The sequence below is a fragment of the Bufo gargarizans genome, chromosome 5 (assembly GCF_014858855.1).
Source record: "Bufo gargarizans isolate SCDJY-AF-19 chromosome 5, ASM1485885v1, whole genome shotgun sequence".
NCBI classification, from domain to species: domain Eukaryota; kingdom Metazoa; phylum Chordata; class Amphibia; order Anura; family Bufonidae; genus Bufo; species Bufo gargarizans.
In genome coordinates, this window is record NC_058084.1 from 450,739,830 (window position 1) to 450,760,751 (window position 20,922).

The 20,922-nt window shown below is 44.5% G+C and overlaps 1 protein-coding gene across 1 annotated transcript in view; it reads left to right on the forward strand.

Annotated features, from left to right (window-relative positions):
• The window catches only part of CUBN (cubilin), a 231,021-nt gene that overhangs the window by 176,088 nt on the left and 34,011 nt on the right, over positions 1 to 20,922 (forward strand). Inside the window, 7 exon segments of the mRNA XM_044294650.1 lie at positions 534 to 705; positions 3,795 to 4,001; positions 6,202 to 6,351; positions 7,521 to 7,642; positions 8,938 to 9,163; positions 11,462 to 11,649; positions 18,696 to 18,852. Of these exon segments, the coding sequence (XP_044150585.1) occupies positions 534 to 705; positions 3,795 to 4,001; positions 6,202 to 6,351; positions 7,521 to 7,642; positions 8,938 to 9,163; positions 11,462 to 11,649; positions 18,696 to 18,852 (1,222 nt within the window).

Sequence of the window (20,922 nt, forward strand, 5' to 3'; positions counted from 1 at the left end):
TTAAGAAATTAATTAGTACAAATGGATATGATGATAAAAGGGAGGGATTCACTTCTCACTTTAAAAGGGTATTCCGATTTGGGACCTGCTACTCATCTCAAGAATGAGGCCCCATAGTGAACAGAGCACAGTTTGACACACTGACATCTTAGGTTACTACTTTTCCATCCTCCTCCCCATATTCTGATCACCACATCCTGCCACCCCCAAACATAGTGTCCTCCAAAAATAATTGTGCAAAGCTGATACTATGCCAGGGTACCCCACAGTAATAGTGCTCACAAAAACCCACCAATAGCAAAACATTTCTGCCAGAGTGCACTTAGTAATAACAGTGCCCCTACAGTGCTCCAAGTAGTAATAATGCCCCCCATTGTGCCCCAGATTTAATAATGCCCCCCATATTGCCCATACTAGTAACTATGCTCCCCACAGTCCTGCAGTAGTAATAAAGCTCACCATAATAAAGCCCGCCATAGCACATTCTTGTAGGTTACCAGTAATACTACTAACCACTTCTGCTCTGATCACAGGTGTACAATGGTTATCGTCATCAGTCTCCACTTTTGGAAAAACTTTGTGGTGACGTAGCCCAGGATACAATAATTAGATCTTCAGGAAATACCATGAAAGTAGTATTTATCACAGACGGGTCCGTATCCAGCGGAGGATTCCAGGCGACATTTACGTCAATGGAGGATGCAGGTAAACATGTCATGTATTCTAAATGGTATTACACGTAGGGTGTTATGTACTGTACTGCTGAAGATCACAACTGAATGTCTGCATGAGGCCGGATCAGCTGTAGGCTTCATTCACACAGCCATATGAGTGGTCCAGGTGAATGCCTGTATGCCTTGTGCCAGAGGGAGAATGGAGAAGAGAAACCAGGATGAAAGCCTTACCTTGATCAAGACTGATCCTCCTTGTGGCACAAGTCATCCCGCTCTCACATGGCCTGAGAAGAAGACTTATGGTTCTGTAATCAATATCCCTATAAAGAAACAGAGGTGAAGAAGAATACAGGGTCACTGTAGGGGTACACTGCCAGAAAACTCGAAATATTCTACCTATTTTTCATCACCACTCCGGTTAGTAGATCAAAGACTAGCCCTAGGCGTTTACCAGAGCCCACCATGAGGCTGGTTGGAGCTGCTGCCAAGGAGCCAGGTTATGTCTGCGGAGTAAGGAGGCAGAAGCAGGTTCAAGCACAAAGGTAGCAGACTTATCAGATGCTAAGCAGTAGCAGGATAGAAGTACAAGTCAGAGTCTAAGGCCTCTTTCAGACGGGCGTTGTGAGAAAATGTGCGGGTGCGTTGCGGGAACACACGCGATTTTTCTACGCGAGTGCAAAACATTGTAATGCGTTTTGCACTCGCGTGAGAAAAATCGCGCATGTTTGGTACCCAAACCTGAACTTCGGTTCGGGCTTGGGATCGGTGTTCTGTAGATTGTATTATTTTCCCTTATAACATGGTTATAAGGGAAAATAATAGCATTCTGAATACAGAATGCATAGTACAATAGCGCTGGAGGGGTTAAAAAAAATTTAAAAAAATTTAACTCACCTTAATCCACTTGATCGCGTAGCCGGCATCTCCTTCTGTCTTCATCTTAGCTTTTTGTAGCAACAGGACCTGTGGTGACGTCACTCCGGTCATCACATGATCCATCACCATGGTAAAAGATCATGTGATGGATCATGTGATGACCTGGTGACGTCACCAAAGGTCCTTGTTGCTACACAAAGCTAAGATCAAGACAGAAGGAGATGCCGGCTTCGCGATCAAGTGGACTAAGGTGAGTTAAATTTTTTTATTATTTTTTTAACCCCTCCAGCGCTCTTTTACTATGCATTCTGTATTCAGGATGCTATTATTTTCCTCTGTAACCATGTTATAAGGGAAAATAATAATGATCGGGTCTCCATCCCGATCGTCTCCTAGCAACCGTGCGTGAAAATCGCACCGCATCCGCACTTGCTTGCGGATGCTTGCGATTTTCACGCGGCCCCATTCACTTCTATGGGGCCTGCGTTGCATGAAAAACGCACAAAGAGGAGCATGCTGAGATTTTCACGTAACGCACAAGTGATGCGTGAAAATCACCGCTCGTGTGCACAGCCCCATAGAAATGAATGGGTCAGGATTCAGTGCGGGTGCAATGCGTTCAACTCACGCATTGAACCCGCACGGAATACTCGCCCGTGTGAAAGGGGCCTAAGTCAGAAAGGTCAGTGGAAGCCAAATCAGTATACTAGGGGTTATTCCAGAGACAAGCCGAAGTCAGTTCACCAGGAGAGACGGTTAAAGCTAGATTAGTAGACAAGACATTAATCCAGCGACAAGCCACAGTCGGTTCACAGGACGGTCCCAAAGCGCAGTTCTGAGCACACAGAACTAACGGGAGCCAGGAATAAAATCACAGGCAAATACAGATTAAACATTGCACCTGGCTCTGGGAATGATTGCTGAGGAAGAAACCTAAATGGCTTTGCATCCAGGCTCACAGATAGATCAGCATAGCCAGAGGATGACTGTCCAGCTCTCAGAGACTAAAACCATTACGTCTTTATTTCAAGTTGATTTAAAAATAAAATCCAATCGCACATCGTGGCAAAAGTCAGTATATGGTTGGCATACCAATCCTCTTACAACAGCCGTGCCCCGGATCAGGGCTAGGTAAATTCCTGACAATCCCAAAGTCAAAAAATCTAAACCTATTAGGTTGTAGCATGGTAAGGAATGTTCATGCATGCAATTTTACCACTGGGGAAGCACATGGATGTATGGCCTCTTACAGTGCAGGTTAGATCACTGGGACTCCTAACAAGTCCATGACATGTCCCTTGATCCAGTCAGCGAATTCACACTGCCGTTTTGGCTTTCCGTTTCTGAGATCCGTTCAAGGCTCTCACAAGCGGTCCAAAATGGATCAGTTTTGCCCTAATGCATTCTGAATGGAAAAGGATCTGCTCAGAATGCATCAGTTCGCCTCCATTCCGTCTCCATTCCGCTTTGGACGCTTGCAGCGTTTTCGTGTCCGTCTGACAAAACTGAGCCAAACGGATCCGTTCTGACACACAATGTAAGTCAATGGGGACAGATCCGTTTTCTATGACACAATCTGGCACAATAGAAAACGGATCCGTCCTCCATTGACTTTCAATGGTGTTCAAGACGGATCCGTCTTGGCTATGTTAAAGATAATACAAACGGATCCGTTCTGAACGGATGCAGACGGTTATATTATCTAAACTGATCCGTCTGTGCAGATACATGACGGATCCGCACCAAACGCGAGTGTGAAAGTTTAGCTGTGTTTTTTTCTCTTTTAGGGCTGTTTCACATTGCGGGAATGACGCTCCGTGTGTGAGCGCGACCCTTCATTCCGGACTTGCAGGAGCACACGGCATTATACTGGTTTATAATGCTGTGTGCCTCTGCATGATCTTACTGATACAGAATCATGGTGACATAAAGCTGTCAGTGTGGCCCTGTAGAAGTAAGGTCAAGCAGAGGCACACAGCATTATAAACCATGATAATGCTGTGCGCTCCTGCAAGTCCAGAACGGAGGATCGCGCTCACACACGGAGCGGAATGTAATTCCCGCAATGGACTCGCTCACGTGAAACAGCCCTTATAGTCTATGGGAGAATTGGTTACAGACGAGCGTGCTCACTCAGCCATTTCCATATCTCTCACCTGTTGACTGGTTCCAGGAGCTACCAGCAGCTCTAGTTTAGTACAGACACTGGGAAGTAAAACCAAACCGATCATCTTTGTCTTGCAGTTTGCGGTGGGCCTCTCCTAGGACCTACTGGAGGAAATTTCACATCTCCGGGATATGACCGGTTCCGGAATTACACAAAGAACCTAAACTGTGAATGGACTATTCAGAATCCAAATGCGTATAACTCATCTACATACATGGGGTTCACGACTCTACGGCTGGAACCTCATCAGAACTGCCAGAATGATTTTATCGAAATCCGCATAGGTGAGTGATGAATATCATATCCATGGCTGTATTATGATGTATCCTGAATTAATGATTCATTAGAATTTTTCATTTCATCCCTCTACAGAATGCATGAGCCATTACATGGATTAGGACAGAATGCATGAGCTATGGGCTGACATGGGTTAGGGCAGTGATGGCTAACCTCCGGCACTCCAGCTGTGGTGAAACTACGACTCCCAGCATGCTCCACTCATTTCTGTGCAGTTTTGAGAACAACTAAGCAAGTGTACATCTTGGGAGTCGTAGTTTTATCACAGCTGGAGTGCCGGAGGTTAGCCATCACAGGGTTAGGGTTATGCTAGCCTTCCACTGACCGTTCAATTTAAAATGGTGTTACAGGTGACAAATGTTCGATTTCCGGGGTCTGACAACCCCCCAACATCCATGATGCCGCTCAATACAACTCTATGGGGGTATGGACATGGACTTCTAAGACCTCCTTTTTACTGTTGTACCTGTGAGGGTGAAAGGGGACTGGGATCTCAGCAGTTAGATGGCCACCAATGTAACTTTTATCACCAAGTCATTGAGTAGGTGATACATGTTATAGGCTGGAATGAAGTTTAAAGGGGTTGTCTTGTAAAGATGTAACACCCCACAGTGGTGTTATAACTTCTGCACCTTGCTACTGTCTTTAATGGTCTAACCTCATGTCATCTTATGCATTTTGTCCAGGTCCTCCACACTGTGCATTCCTAATAATGTTGTTATGTAACTGTTCATGTAATATGCCTGGTCCACCAGCAGGTGGCAGAAAATATGGCAGAGCTATCTTAGATAGAATGGAACTTACCATTCCATTCTAATCTCCCTCTGGTGGGCTAGTCCTACCTCCTACAGGAAGGGTGGGGACCAGTTAGTTGTAGTTTACCCCCTGCAAGTAGAAGGGTGTTCAGGGGCACGTCTCTGCTGGATGTGCCCACTCCAGCCAGGGCACCTTAAGCTCTGCTGGCCATGGAGGCCAAAGCTTAAAGCCTCAGGAGCCAGGAGGAAAGTTCCCTGGCATAACCTAGAGTCAGACTACAAAGCGAAGTACAGCATATGGAAGAAGCTGAGTTATACAGCCAGCCTGTCAGTACAGCAGAGTCAGAGAGAAACAGAGATATAGCAGAGTGGAGTTTGCCTGCCAGTTTCATGCTAAAGCCTGCTGGAACCAAGTCAAAGCCTGTAAATGGTTTTGGAGAAACGTTTACCAAAGTAAAGCTGCCATTGAACTTCATCTCAAGGTCTGGACTCAAGTTATTCTTTTATCCCTCAATTATTCACCCTATTTACTGCTTTGGAGCCAAAGCCTAGGGTCCAGCGGTATCCAGGTAGGAGCACCGTGACACATATAAAGAGACATTTTAGGCCGCACTATACCACTCGGCAATTCCCACACCTGGGAAGCGCGACATATAGAGGGCCCTAGGGTGCGGCCGCCCGTTGCAAAGACAACGCCAGTCTATGTGTCCATGTGACGAGGAGGTTCACATCCTGTGAGCCAGAACCGAGAGCAACTCTGTATGAGTGGTTCCAGTTTTTGGAGGACTCAAGCCTTATAGTACATGGATGTCCATTCATCCAAATGGGCGCTTTGTAATACTACATTTCCCCTCTAGAGGCCACTGTACGGAAACCCTCCACAAAGTACTTTTTTCCATCTAAAACAGGGATGCTCAACCTGCAGCCCTTCAGCTGTTGCAAAACTACAACTCCCAGCATGCCCGGAAAGCCTACAGCTATCAGCCTAAAAATGAAGCAACTTTGCAAATGTCGATAAAAGAATGTCTTAATCTTTTGTGTATACAGCTCCAAGGGAAATCTGCGTCTCCATGGTTACAGACTACAACAAGCTCTGTATGTAGTCAGATCCTGAAGCCATGTGTTGGTCCACTTCCTCTGCCCCAGCATCTTCTGTCTTTAGGTTAGCAAGAAGAGCGGCAGATGGAAAGGGGTAAAATGTACCTGCCGGATCAGACTACACGCAGGGTTTATCTGTAGTCTGTTACCAAGGAGACACATTGGAGCTGTATACAGAAAACACTTTTTTTTACTATTTGTGAATTTTTCCCACTTTCTTTACATGCATTGGAGCAATAAAATGGTTGCAAAAGTATACATACCCCCTTTTAAGGTATTCTTTGCAGTAAAGTCTTCCGGAATGCTAGATATACATTCTTTCTATGTGTTGCAGAGGACGCAGAAGGCGAGGTTATCAGCAGAGTTTGTGGAAGGACAAAGCCATCCATCCCGCTTGCTCTTGTCGCTCCCAGGATCTGGGTGCATTTTGTAAGCAATGCAGAAGTGGAAGATCTGGGATTTGTTGCTGAATATTCATTTACAGGTGATGGGTTACAGTGTGGGTTAGGGATATCTATATGTCCTTGTATTGTGGTCTAGCATTTCCAATCACTTCATGTCATTTCTGCCGTTGCCTGTTACACCCAGCAGTCTTGGGCTTTATTCACACAGACATATTTCCCCAGTAAGGCCTTCTTCACCTGTCAGTGTTTGCTCAGTGATTTCAATCAGTGATTGACCGCTAAAGCAAGGGGTGGATCCTACACCGTGGTACGGTATAAGGGCTCATGCACACGTATTTTGCATAAAACGGATCTGCAAAAAATATCCATGACATCCATGTGCATTCCGAATTTTGCGCGACGGAACAGCTGGCCCCTAATAGAACAGTCCTAGCCTTGTCCGTAATGTGGACAATAATAGGACATGTTCTATTTTTTTGCAGAACGGACATGCGCACATATGGAAGCAGAATGCACACGGAGTAACTTTTTTGTGGACCAATTGAAATGAGTGGTTCTGCATATGGTCCGCAAAAAAAACAGAACGGACACGGAACGAAAATACATTTGTGTGCATGAGCCCTAAAGGATTTGGGCCTCTTCTGTGGCTGAAACCTGACCCAGGTTTTGACTCGCAATCACTGATGGAAATCACTCACCACACACTGAGGCCTCTTGCAGGCGAACAGAAGGGCTCCGTTCTACGGTTCGCAAATTGCGGTCCGCAATGCAGGGGCACAGACCCTGGGCCAGCTGCATGCGGATCGCGACCCCATTCACTTGAATGCGGTCCACGATCCATCCGTTCTGCAAAAAGATAGGACAAGTTCTGTTCCGTGCATCTGTTCCGCGTCTCTGGATTTGCGGACACATTCGAGTCAATGGTTCCGCATCTGTGATGCGGAATGCACACGGCACGGTGCCCGTGTATTGCGGATCCGCATATGTGGTCCGCAATACGGCAACGGAGCCCTTTACGTTCGTCTGCAAGAGGCCTGACTGTGTGAATAAGGCCTAACAGAGGAGAGGCTGGACTGGGCCATGGCGAGGGTGGAGTGTGGGGTCATTAACCCCGTCTTATTCTTCATTATTTATGCCAGAAATTTGCGTAAATAATGACTAAAATGCACGGATGCTCTAAACTGCCGTAGAGTAAAAAAAAAAATCAAATTATCTGTGAATGTTCACAATAGTTTCTGTTCTCTTGTAGGTTGTGGTGGAATACAGAGCGGGGAGTCTGGAGTTGTAGCCAGCCCTAACTATCCTGACAAATATCCAGCTCTCAGCCACTGCGCCTGGCTCCTAGAGGCCCCCGAAGGGCACACCATTACCGTGAGTCTTCTCCAAAATATTCCCAAAAGATAAAGTCATCGATCATCACCCGTGCTCAGTTTCCCTTTTTTTTCTTTCTCTTAAATTTTATTTCAAAATCATTACAGCTCCTTCGCAGCACAGCATAGACACCCTTGTGAATACATAACATTAATCCACACTTTACACGTGTTGAATCATACACATTACACACCGCAATATAAATACAAATGGCCCGTTCATCCCAAAGAATGTATTCCTCATTGCCTCTGGTACAGCCAGTGAGGGAGAAGACGATGCCACATTTATCTCCTCCTCTTCATTCTCCTCATTACCATCCAGTGATGAGGGACCCTCAAGAAGACAACAGCGGAGGCAGTCCCCCAGAGTGATCCCCTGTGGACCCCACCCCTGAGGATTCTCAGCCTCAAATTCCTGAGTTTCTGGGCAGCTCAGGAATCCAAGTGGACACTGCAAGCTTCACAGAAATAGATTATTTTTTCTGAAGATTTTGTAAATTTAATGGTGTCCCAAACAAATTTTTATGCAGATGCAGCGATAGATGATGACGTTTTGGGGACTCGTGCTGCATATGAACGTATTTTATTTCCGTGTGCATTCCGTTTCCGCATGTCCACATGGCTGTTCCGCAAAAAAGATAGAACATGTCCTATTCTTGTCTGTTTTGTGGACAAGCATAGGCATTGTTACAAAGGATCCGCAAAAAAACAGATGCAATACGAATGTCACACGTCCGTATTTTTTGCGGATCCATGTTTTGCTGACTGTAAAATTCATACGTTCGTGTGCATGAGCCTTTAAGGGGAGGATAAAATTCCACTAATACAAGAGGGCAGGGTATGGCATTAAAATGTATACGCTGGGTGAGAGTTCCTCTAAGTACACCCACAGGTTCCAGGTTTGCGAAGGCAAGGACACGCAGATTGAACCTCCAGAATGCACTCCTCCCTCCAGTCCTAGGAGTTAGTGGGAAAATAATGTGGGACTTAGTGCGCCCACTGCTGGACCACCATATGTGGATCACTATTTAAGTCCCCAGACTCCAGAGGTCCTGTAGCTTGTGGCACAGTGCACAAAAGTCTGAGAGGTCTCCCTAAATCCCTGCTCTGGCAACCACTCAAAAAGGGCGACAGCTGGGCTCTCTTCACTGAGAACATGTGGGTGGTTAAGTTCTCATCACCAGGAACAGGACCCAAAAGAAATGGCGAATGTGTTCCGAAAGGGGGATGCAAAATATTAGCATGATGTCGTGAAGTAAGAAAGTACCATAACCCTTTATCTCCATCATATTATAGATGTCTTTTGCCTCTTTCGACCTGGAGTATCATTCGGTCTGCCGCTGGGATTCGGTCACGCTCATGAACGGTGCTTCACCCGGATCCCCCATGATAGGACAATATTGTGGCACCACTTCCCCTGGGACTGTACAGTCCGGATCCAACAAACTATTAGTCATTTTCAATGCTGATCACTCAGTGAATGGTGGAGGGTTTTATGCTAACTGGACATCGGACTCCTTAGGTGAGTAACGACACGATGGTCCCTGTTACTGACCGGAGCACAGGCATACCCTAGTCTCTAATGCTGTATAAGGCTACTCTCACACTTGCGTTGGTAATTCCAGTATTGAGATCCGGCAGAGGATCTCAATACCGGAATTAAACGGATCCGTCACTAAATACATTAAAAGTCAATGGGTGACGGATCCGTTTTTTAGGCTCCTAAAAAAACTGATCCGTCACCATTGACTTACATTGTTTTCAGTGCCAGATCCGTTTTTATGAACGGACACAAAACAGCGGTCACAAAACGGAATGCTGCCAGAACGGAAAACATCCTGATGTATCCTGAACGGATCTCTTTTCATTCAGAATGCATGAGGACTAAACGGATCCATTTTATTCCGGTATAGAGATCCTCTGCAAGTGTAAAAGTAGCCTGAGAACATTCCTGACATGTCTGTTTTCGAAAATACCGTAATTGTATTCACTATGATTTAACAATTCTGGAGCATCTTTTCCTATAACTTTGCATTATACCGTTCCTCTGTTATCCCTTTTAAAAGTTTATGAATACCTTCACAATTTGGTGTTACCATTCCCCTCCTCCAAAGGGTGTGTCCCTACATATTCAGTGCTGGTTGGATAGTGTGAGCGTGTGCAGGGACCACACCCTCAACTGGTAACAACACCTAGTCGTCAACTGATTCATACATTTCTAGGAGGAATAACAGAGGGATGGCACAATGCAACGTTATATGAATAGATGCTGTAGAATTGCTATATTATGGGGAATACTAGTATTTTAAAAGTAGAGCTGACGGGTGCTTTTTATCAGGGGCGAGCCATTACTCAGGACTAGCATTTACGGTTTAAAAAAAGCATATTTTTTTAAATAACAGATATAACTAGTGCTTAAAGCGAACCTTTCACCAGGATTTCACTTAATAAACTAGTACCAGTACCTTATAGATCTTCCTCATTGTGTTTGAATGCATTCTTGTGCCGCTTTCCTGGGATGTATATTCATAAAAAAAAACGAGTTATAAAGTCCTCGTCTCCAGCTCCTGAAGTCACGCTAGAAGTCAAGGGGGTAGCCCTTTCCTCACATCGGGCTGTAACTCCCCTGCCCTAACCCCGCCTCTATGTAGTGTAACTGACACCCGGCTCAGTCGCCGGGACCGCGCTTGTACAGGCGGCGCATGAGCCGTCGGACTCGAGCGTGTTCCTGTAACTGAATCGCGCATGCGCCGTCCCCGATGCCTGCCTGTCTTCTCTTCCTCACGCGCGATTCAGTTACAGGATCGCGTTCGAGTCTGACGGTGCATGCGCCGCCTGTACAAGCGCGGTCCCGGCGACTGAGCCGGGTGTCAGTTACACTACTTAGAGGCGGGGTTAGAGCAGGGGAGGTACAGCCCGGAGTGAGGGAAGGGCTACCCCCTTGACTCCTAGCGTGACTTCAGGAGCTGGAGGCGAGGACTTTATAACTCGTTTTTTTCATGAATATCCATCCCAAGAAAGCGGCACAAGAATGCATTGAAACACAATGAGGATGATCTATAAGGTACTGGTAATAGTTTATTATGTGAAATCCTGGTGAAAGGTTCGCTTTAAAGCGAGCAGAACTTCTAGCATCAACTGAAAACTATTGAAATCTAATCCGCGTTTCAAATCCACCTAAAGGGGTTATGTTATAATTGATGTAAAAAATTTAAATCAGACATCATACAGTACATGAGAATCTCTTTCCAACAAAGCTAGAACCAGCCCTGTACCTCACATGGGTCCAGGGATCTCCACATTCATTGCTCTGCTAGATTATCTTCAGCCTGGCAGCTCAGGGAGTGTGTCCTTTCTGCTGCAGCTCTTTCTCTGTAATTGCCACAGCTTGTAATAGAATATATGGCTGGTGGCAGTATGAGCGCGTTCGACGAGCTTATTGAGACTGACAGAAAATTAGGAAAAGAACAAACAGCAGGTGGCGCTATACAGATACATTTTATTGAATAGCTCACTGGCTGTGCTAAATGTATAATTACATGTAATTATAAAAGTATTCAGATCCAGGTGCTGGTTTGAGAAATGTGCTTAGGGTACTTCGTCATTGGCCCCTTTAAGAATACATTGGACTGGTTGAATTCTAAGGTGGTCATCTGCAAACGAAGAAAGCTTCCTTTCAAAACTGTGGCAGACAGGGCAAGTGGCTCACCGCCCCCTGGTGCCACTCCCAGAGAGATAAATGCCTCCTGGCCGTCCGTTCATGTAACCCTCTAAACTGTTCATTACTCCAATACATTCAGTTTTCCTTGTCTATTTCCAGGGTGTGGTGGTTACATCCATGCAGATAGCGGCCATATAAAATCTCCAGGCTGGCCACTAAATTTCCCCACCAACAGCAGGTGCACATGGACGATCCAAACGCATGAGAGCAGCCATTTTGAACTGACATTTAATGAGAACTTCAATATTCCTGACAGCAGCGGACAATGTGAAAGAAGCTATGTGAAGGTCGGTAGAAACGGAGTGGTAAATAGAAGCGTAAATGTTCCATAAAGAATTGCAAGACTGGGGCATAACGGCCAGCTTCCTAAAGGGGAGCCACCAGGAAATTCCCTGTTAAAACCACTATCTTTTGGGGCTAGCCCAGGAGAATGTGATGATAACGTTTATATAGTTATCCATTCCTTCATTCTAGAGAAAAAGTACTTTTAATCCATATGCAAATGAGCAATTGCGTGCACTGAGGGCGGACCCAAGGCACTCTGTGCACCCTTGCTCCTCCCTCTCCTGTCAATCAAGGGGAGAGAGGGGCTGGTAGAGGAAGCAGGACGAACAAAGGTGCACACAGTGGCTTGAGCCTGTCCCCAATGCACTTAACTGCTCATTGGCATATGAAGCAACAGATCGCTAAGTGAAAGGTATCATTACATTCAGCTGAGCCAGCCCTACAAGACAACGTGCCTGGTTTATCAGTGAATTTCCTGGTGACAGGTTCCCTTTAACAGCACACAGATATTGTTTACAGCAGCCACATGGACCGTAGACACAATAGGCAGGAGATTGTTGTGGGCATGCTCTGTAACCTGTGCAGAGGTCATGGTGCAGGGAGGGGGAGGAGAGGCAGGAGGTGGACTCTGACCATGGCCTATTATGAATGGTGGATCCTGTGTTGGTTATATATGGGTGTTAACTGTCAGTGTAATCCTGCCTGCGATGATAATGAGATGACTGCTGAAAAGTAATCTTTACAGTACAGAATAGGGGTTTTAAGGTCATTTATTAAGACTGGCGTTTTAGACGCCGGTCTTAATAAGGCCATATGTTTAACATACAAAACTTGTCAGCTAGATTAAGTGAATCTGTTGTCCAAGGGCACATAGATGATTGATGCCGAACTGCCCCTAGGGGAAGGACAACCAGCTTAGGCCTGTTTCACACTTACGTTGTTGTTTTCCGGTATTGAGATCCGGCAGAGGATCTCAATACCGTAACAAAAAAAAAATGGTTCCATTTAGTTCTCATGCATTCTGAATGGAAAGAGATCCGTTCAGGATGCATCAGGATGTCAGAAGCTACGGTTTTGTGCCCGATCATTAAAAATGGAAAAAAAACTGATCTGTCACTAAAAACCACGTAAGTCAATGGTGACGGATCTGTTTTTTTTAGCAGCCTAAAAAAACTGATCCGTCACCCATTGACTTTCAATGTATTTAGTAAAGGATCCGTTTTTTTCAGTTTTGATTTCACACAACCGGATCCTAACGGAACGGATGCATCCTGATGTGCAAAATCAAAGCAAATCCGTTTAATTCCAGTATTGAGATTCTCTGCCGGATCTTAATACCGGAATTAACAAAGCAAGTGTGAAACAGGCCTTAGGTTTAAATATTCATACATACTCTGAGCTATAAAACCACAGACCTCTTCTGACTAGCTGCGGACAACAAATACTGTACGATACGTACTGTGATGTATAGGCCCGGAGTGATTCACAGATCTGTCCTGTACTTACTGTAAGCAGAGTCACTCAGTAATGGACATGGACAGCATACCGATGATCCATTATATCCCTGAGACTCCTGTTACATTGTAGGCATCATATTTCCAGGAGACGTTCCTACTTAGTGATATATTTGGCGCACTGCATCTACATCTATAGCCCCATGCACACGACCGTTGTTCTGGTCCGCATCCTAGCCGCAGTTTTGGCGGCTCGGATGCAGACCCATTCACTTCAATGGGGCCGCAAAAGATGCGGACAGCACTCAGTTTTCTGTCCGCATCCGTTGCTCCGTTCCGTGGTCCGCAAAAAAATATAACCTGTCCTATTCTTGTCCGCGCTTTGCGGACAAGGATAGGCAGTTATATTAAAGGCTGTCCGTGTCGTTCCGCAAATTTGCAGTTTGCGGACCGCAAAACACACAACGGTCGTGTGCATGAGGCCTTTTAAGAATATATTGTTCTTTGGAAAACTACAAAGACATCATTCATTGTAGAATTTCGGAGCATTTTGCCCGTACAAGGACATATTATGTGCTGGTTACTGTCATCTGAATATCCTGATTCACTAAACTAGCGCCCCAGACCTTTCACTCTGAGGATCAGTGCCGGTCCCGGTGGTCAGATCCCAACTGATCAGAAAGTAATGTCATATTCTCATGATATGCCATCACATTAAATGCATTTTCCAAGATTTAGTAAAATTTTTAGGGGACTGTATAAAATTAATTTTCCAAAAATTTACTTTTTTTATAATTTACTGCTCCTGCAGTGGGTCTGCAACCCTTACATAATGTTCATTGTTCTCATGACCACTGCACCCAATCACTTATCACGTGCCTGAATGCCACATGACCACTGAGGCCATTGATTGGCTGCAGTGCTCATATCGACTGCTGCAGGAGCGGCCTAAGAATGGTGGGATATTCCAATTCCAAAGGTACATTTTTTTCATTTACGGTATTTTACACAGACCCTTACAAGTTTAAAAAAATCTTGGACAACCACGTTAAATAATACACCATACTTTGTCAAACCAGACAAAAAGGACAAGAAATCAGACCAAACAGAAGCAGGAGACCACCATTTTACTAATAGAAGTGGATCCCCTATCTATCGGACATTTACAGCATACACAGCATCGATAGTCTGTAAAGATCTTACACCTTTCTGGTGTTACAATGTGACAATCCGGCGCCTGGACCAGATACGGTTGAGCACCACTTGTCTGGAGGGTCACATGTATTATCACTTTGCCCCATGGTAGGAACTGATTTAAACCCCCTATCTCTAATGTAGGAATCCTGAACCTCTAAGCCCCTTGTAGCAGAGATATCAATTCGACCTGTTGAATAGTTTTTGATATCTGCAGTGAGCCCCTGAAGAGCCGGTGCAGAGGATGGGAGTGGTAGTGGCCCTGATGAGATGTTGTGTCACGGTGTACTTCCTCAGGCCATCGCTCCCTGGGGTTCGGTGCAGCGAAAAGGTGAAGTGAAAGAATCAGGTAGACGTTTAATAAAAGCAAAAGTTTTTCTTTACCGAGTGCAAAGGATGATTTACAGTACATACAGCTGTCGTCTGTACAAGGTGTAATGTCTCTATCCCCAGATGATGTGTGGTATGGTGGCAGGCAAGATGGCAGACAATAGCACTGTGGGGTAGTCCTTCTCTCTCTCCTGATTTGCCTTTGCTATAATATGGCACCTGTGGCTGTAGGTGTCCACTTGATAAATGCAGGCTTTTGCCTGTGTTTGTCTGAGCTGTGCTATGGTGATGGGTGTCCTAACATGTTCTCCCTGACCTGCAGCAGTATCTGTGAAGCTGACTGTAGCACCCTAGCTCTGTAAAATGTCCACAGTCTTGTACTTTCAGTCTACGAGGAGAAGTGTTCCTCACAGTTGAGATGATTCTGTAGTCCAGAGGGGGAGCACATGTTCGTGCTTCATCACTCCTCACTAACCTAGCTAGCTCTTTCCCTCCTAGCAGGAAGTAAGACCAGCCCACTCCTACCAAAAGGGGAAGAATGGGATGGTAAGTCCCATTCCTAATGCCAAACAATGCCAACCTAACTTTTCTGTTGGTCTACAGTGTATCAGGAACATGGTACATTGCACATACCCCAAGGTCTTGGTACTGCATATGTTACATCCTGGTCTTTAAAAACCATATAGCTTTGATCTTAACCCCTTAAGGACTCAGCCCTATTTCACCTTAAGGACTTGGCCATTTTTTGCAAATCTGACCAGTGTCCCTTTAAGTGCTCATAACTTTAAAAAACTTTGACTTATCCAGGCCATTCTGAGATTGTTTTTTTCGTCACATATTGTACTTCATGACACTGGTAAAATGAAGTCCAAAAAATTTTTTTTGCATAAAAAAATACCTAATTTACAAAAAATTTGGAAAAATTTGCAAATTTCAAAGTTTCAGTTTCTCTACTTCTGTAATACATAGTAATACCCCCAAAAATTGTGATGACTTTACATTCCCCATATGTCTACTTCAGGTTGGAATTATTTTGGGAATGATATTTTATTTTTTGGGGATGTTACAAGGTTTAGAACTTTAGAAGCAAATATTGAAATTTTTCAGAAATTTACAAAAACCCAATTTTTAGGGACCACTACAGCTCTGAAGTCACTTTGCGAGGCTTACATAATAGAAACCACCCAAAAATGACCCCATTCTATAAACTACACCCCTCAAGGTATTCAAAACTGATTTTACAAACTTTGTTAACCCTTTAGGTGTTGCACAAGAGTTATTGGCAAATGGGGATGAAATTTGAGAATTTCATTTTTTTGCCTAATTTTCCATTTTAACCCATTTTTTCCACTAACAAAGCAAGGGTTAACAGCCAAACAAGACTGTATCTTTATTGCCCTGACTCTGCCGTTTACAGAAACACCCCATATGTGGCCGTAAACTACTGTACGGCCACACAGCAGAGCGTAGAGTGAAAGGTGCGCCGTTTGGTTTTTGGAAGCCAAATTTTGCTGGACTGGTTTTTTGACACCATGTCCCATTTGAAGCCCCCTGATGCACCCCTAGAGTAGAAACTCCATAAAAGTGACCCCATCTAAGAAACTACACCCCTCAAGGTATTCAAAACTGATTTTAAAAACTTTGTTAACCCTTTAGGTGTTGCACAAGATATAATGGAAAATAGAGATACAATTTCAAAATTTCACTTTTTTGGCAGATTTTCCATTTTAATATATTTTTTCAAGTAACAAAGCAAGGGTTAACAGCCAAACAAAACTCATTATTTATGGCCCTAATTCTGTAGTTTACAGAAACACCCCATATGTGGTCGTAAACTGCTGTACGGGCACACGGCAGGGCGCAGAAGGAAAGGAATGCCATACGGTTTTTGGAAGGCAGATTTTGCTGGACTGGTTTTTTTACACCATGTCCCATTTGAAGCCCCCCTGATGCACCCCTAGAGTAGAAACTCCAAAAAAGTGACCCCATTTTAGAAACTACGGGATAAGGTGGCAGTTTTCTTGGTACTAGTTTAGGGTACATATGATTTTTGGTTGCTCTATATTACACTTTTTGTGCGGCAAGGTAACAAGAAATAGCTTTTTTGGCACCGTTTTTTTTTTTTGTTATTTACAACATTCATCTGAAAGGTTAGATCATGTGGTAATTTTATAGAGCAGGTTCTCACGGACGCGGCGATACCTAATATGTATACTTTTTTTTTATTTATGTAAGTTTTACACAATGATTTCATTGTTAAAACAAAAAAAGTTTTAGTTTCTCCATAGTCTAAGAGCCATAGTTTTTTCAGTTTTTGGGCGATTATCTTATGTAGGGTCTCATTTTTTGCGGGATGAGATGGCTGTCTTATTGGCACTATTCTGGGGTGCATATGACTTTTTGATCGCTTGCTATTGCACTTTTTGTGACGTAAGATGACAAAAAATTGCTTTTTTTAAACCGTTTTTATTTTTATTTTTTTACGGTGGTCACCTGAGGGGTTAGCTCATGTGATATTTTTATAGAGCCGGTCGATACGGACGCGGAGATACCTAATATGTATACTTTTTTTTATTTATGTAAGTTTTACACAATGATTTAATTTTTGAAACAAAAAAAATGATGTTTTAGTGTTTCCATAGTCTAAGAGCCATAGTTTTTTCAGTTTTTGGGCGATAATCTTGGGTAGGGTCTCATTTTTTGCGGGATGAGATGCCGGTTTGATTGGCACTATTTTGGCGTACATGCGACTTTTTTGATCACTTTTATTACCTTTTTTGGGAAGTAAGGTGGGCAAAATTTAAATTTTCTCATAGTTTTTATTTTTTTATTTTTATGGCGTTCACCGTGCGGGGAAAGTAACATGACCGTTTTATAGATCAGGTCGTTACGGACGCGGCGATACCAAACATGTGTAGGGAATTTTTTTTTTTTTCATTTTTAATTAGTGATAAATGTGTTTTTTGATTTTCACATTTTTTTTACTTTTTCTTACTGACCCAGACCCACTTGGTTCTTGAAGATCCAGTGGGTCTGGTGTCTGCATAATACAGTACAGAACCTATATATGTTTCTGTACTGTATTTTACTTACACTGAACAGATCTATGCTTTCAGCACAGATCTGTTCAGCACCATGGACAGCAGGACGCCTGAGCAGGCGTCCTGTTGCCATGGGAACCTTCCCCGTCTGCCACAACTTCGCAGACGGGGAAGGGTAAGGACTGGGGCTTCGGGGGGCTGTCTGGGGGCTCTCTCCCTCTCCCATCGGGGGGCTGCAAAGGCACAGCAGCCCCCCGATGGGAGAGGGAGGGAGCCGCATCTTACTGTTAACTCTTTCCATACAGCGGTCCGTACGGACCGCTGTATGGAAAGGGTTAAACGGCTGACATCCATTCACAGATGTCAGCCGTTTATACCAGGGTGCCAGCAATGTGCTGGCACCCTGGTATACCCACTAGAAGCCAACGATTATTCGGCGGGCGGGGGATCGCGATCCCGCCTGCCGCACCGCCCGCCTCCCGCACCGCCCACACCGCCCGCAAGACCCCCCCTGCACCTCCCACCAGGCTAAAATCATGCAGGGGTGCAGGGGGGGTGATCACTATAGATTTGTGCCACACTAAAGTTTCTGATCGCCGCGGTCAGGGACCGCGGCGATCAGAAACAGCAGAAATAGCAACAAACCGCAGGTCTGAATTGACCTGCGGTTTGCTGCGATCGCCGATACGGGGGGTCAAATGACCCCCCCAGGCGTTGTGACAGGATGCCGGCTGAATGATTTCAGCCGGCATCCTGTGCGGATTAACCCCTGGGGCGCCACAATCTCAATTTAAACTCATGACGTACCGGTACGTCATGGGTCCTTAAGGACTCGGGAAACATGCCGTACCGGTACGTCATGGGTCCCTAAGGGGTTAAAGAGGTTGTCTCACTTCAGCAAATGGCATTTATCATGTAGAGAAAGTTAATAGAAGGCACTTACTAATATATTGTTATTATCGATATTGCCTACTTTACTGTCTGAATTCATTTTTTTTTATCTAATCTAATTCTCTCTGGCTTGGTTAGGTATGGAGTGGTACTGAAGAGACAGATGAGGTCCTGTTGTCCACAGCCTGTGGAAATACAGTCCCCGGTCCTATCATCTCCCCCGGCAGTATTGTGAAAATAATGTTTCAGTCACAAGACGGTCAAGGAAACGGCTTCATGACCAACTTCGGCAGCAGTAAGTAAAGGGTCTACCACCAAGACCTCAAGGGGATTTCCCCCAAAATCAAAAAGTCTGTACATACTTTCCAACATTCTTCTAAGAAAATTTAGGGCATTTAAGGGTCCCCCTTAAGAGGGCCCAACCATGGTGGGACTAGTTATGGGTGGGGCTAACACAACACATGGCCCATCCCTGTTCAGCCTGGGAAAGCCCAAATTTGTCAAGACTGTCCCTAAAATTATGGACTGTCCCTAAATGATAGAATAGGGACAAGGTTTTCTTTTGACCATTCTTAAGTCCCTTCTGACATCAACCATATTTGTACGGCAGAAGTCAGGATTGAATGGAGTGGGCTCAGGAGGTGAGCAATTATGGGGTGTCGAGTGGTTGTCATGGCAGCCATGGCCTAGTGAAGTAGTACCTAGTATCATAGTACTCCTATTACACCCTGCTAGTGCAGCAGGCAGGTGGCAAGGCAAGGGGCATTGGGTCCCTTAAAGGGAAAGTGTTTTTGGTGACGCCAGTTGCATTTCAGCAACGAGGGACAGGGTCCCCCTTTTAGTAGATATTGGAGTACCTAGGGTAGGAATGCCAGAGTGGTGTAAGGGTGGCCTAATGTCTCTTGGTGGTGTTGCATGTGTCACTGTGCTCCTACCTGGATATCTTGGAACCCCAAGCGTGGCCATCCACTGCAGTGAAAAGGGTAGTTGAATGGTGGTGAAGATGGAATAAATTGAGTCCAGACCTTGTATATAGTTGAACAGTAGCTTTACTTGCCTTTCTGCTGAACTTTACTTTCTGTAGTTGGACTCTGTCTCTTTAGCTTTATCTTGATCTTTATCTTTATCCAGGGAACTACACTTCCTGGCTTCTGAGGCTTGTAACTTGGGCCTCCAGGTCTAACAGAACTGAAGGTGTTCTGCAGACCCAGGCAGGGTTCTCCCAATGTGGCGAGCTCGCTTCTTCCTTCCCCTTAGAGGGGGTATTCTCAACTCTGCACACAATTTCTCCCCAAGAAGGTGAAGGCTAGACTGCCTTCACTAACTAAACTCCTCCCTCTCTAGAGAGAGCTGGAATGGACAAAAAGGTTTCATTCCAAATAAACTAGCTCTGCCCACACTGCCGCCTTCTGCTGGTGAACCAGGAACATTACATATAACATAACATAACAGTTTCATGGAATAAATGCACATTTTTTTAAGGACATAGGAATAAGTGCATAAGATGACATTGGGTCAACCGTAAGAGATAGTAGGGGGAGAAAAGAGGTGGGAATACCACTCTGGGGTATTACATTAGTACTGCAGTGTATTATAGAAGTGATCAAGCGATTGCATATTAAATTGCCCTTGGGAGACTAAAAAAAAGCATAACAAATGTTAGTACAATTTTTAAATGTTTAGAAAAATATCAAAAGTAAAAAAAAAAACATTTTTAAAATACCTAAGGTAGAAAAAAATAACAACAGTAAAAAATAAACATAACTGGTATTGCCATGTCTGTACATTTCTGAACCATTACAATCATCTAAACTAAGTATACAGACACGGAGAGCGGCGCCCAGGGATCCCCCTGCACTTACTATTATCCATGAGAGTTTTTTTTCTCCCAGGCTATGAGCTGAGCGCTGCGATTGGCCAGCACTCCAGCCTGGGAGAAGGAGACGCCCAGGAGAACAAGAGCAGGCTCCTCCCGGTTGAGCCTAAAATCTGAAGATACCGGAGCCTATACCGGGAGAACAGAGCGGCGCCCAGGGATAATAGTAAGTGCAGGGAGATCCCCGGGCGCCGCTCTCCATGTCTGTATACTTAGTTTAGATTTTTTATTGTGATGAAAGGTCCTCTATAAAAAAATAAATTAAATCACAATGCTAGAAATGCTAGGATTTTTGGCTGCCTAATAAAATGTAGTGTAATAAAAAGAAGTGAACAAGACGTCATATGTACCCCAAAATAGTACCAATAAAAAACTAAAGCTCAAACAAATTAAAGCAGAAATAAGCCACTCTGCTCCTACCTAAAAATGTTATGAGTCTCAGAATATGGCAACATACAAAACATTTTTTCTAAAAGTATTTTTTATTTT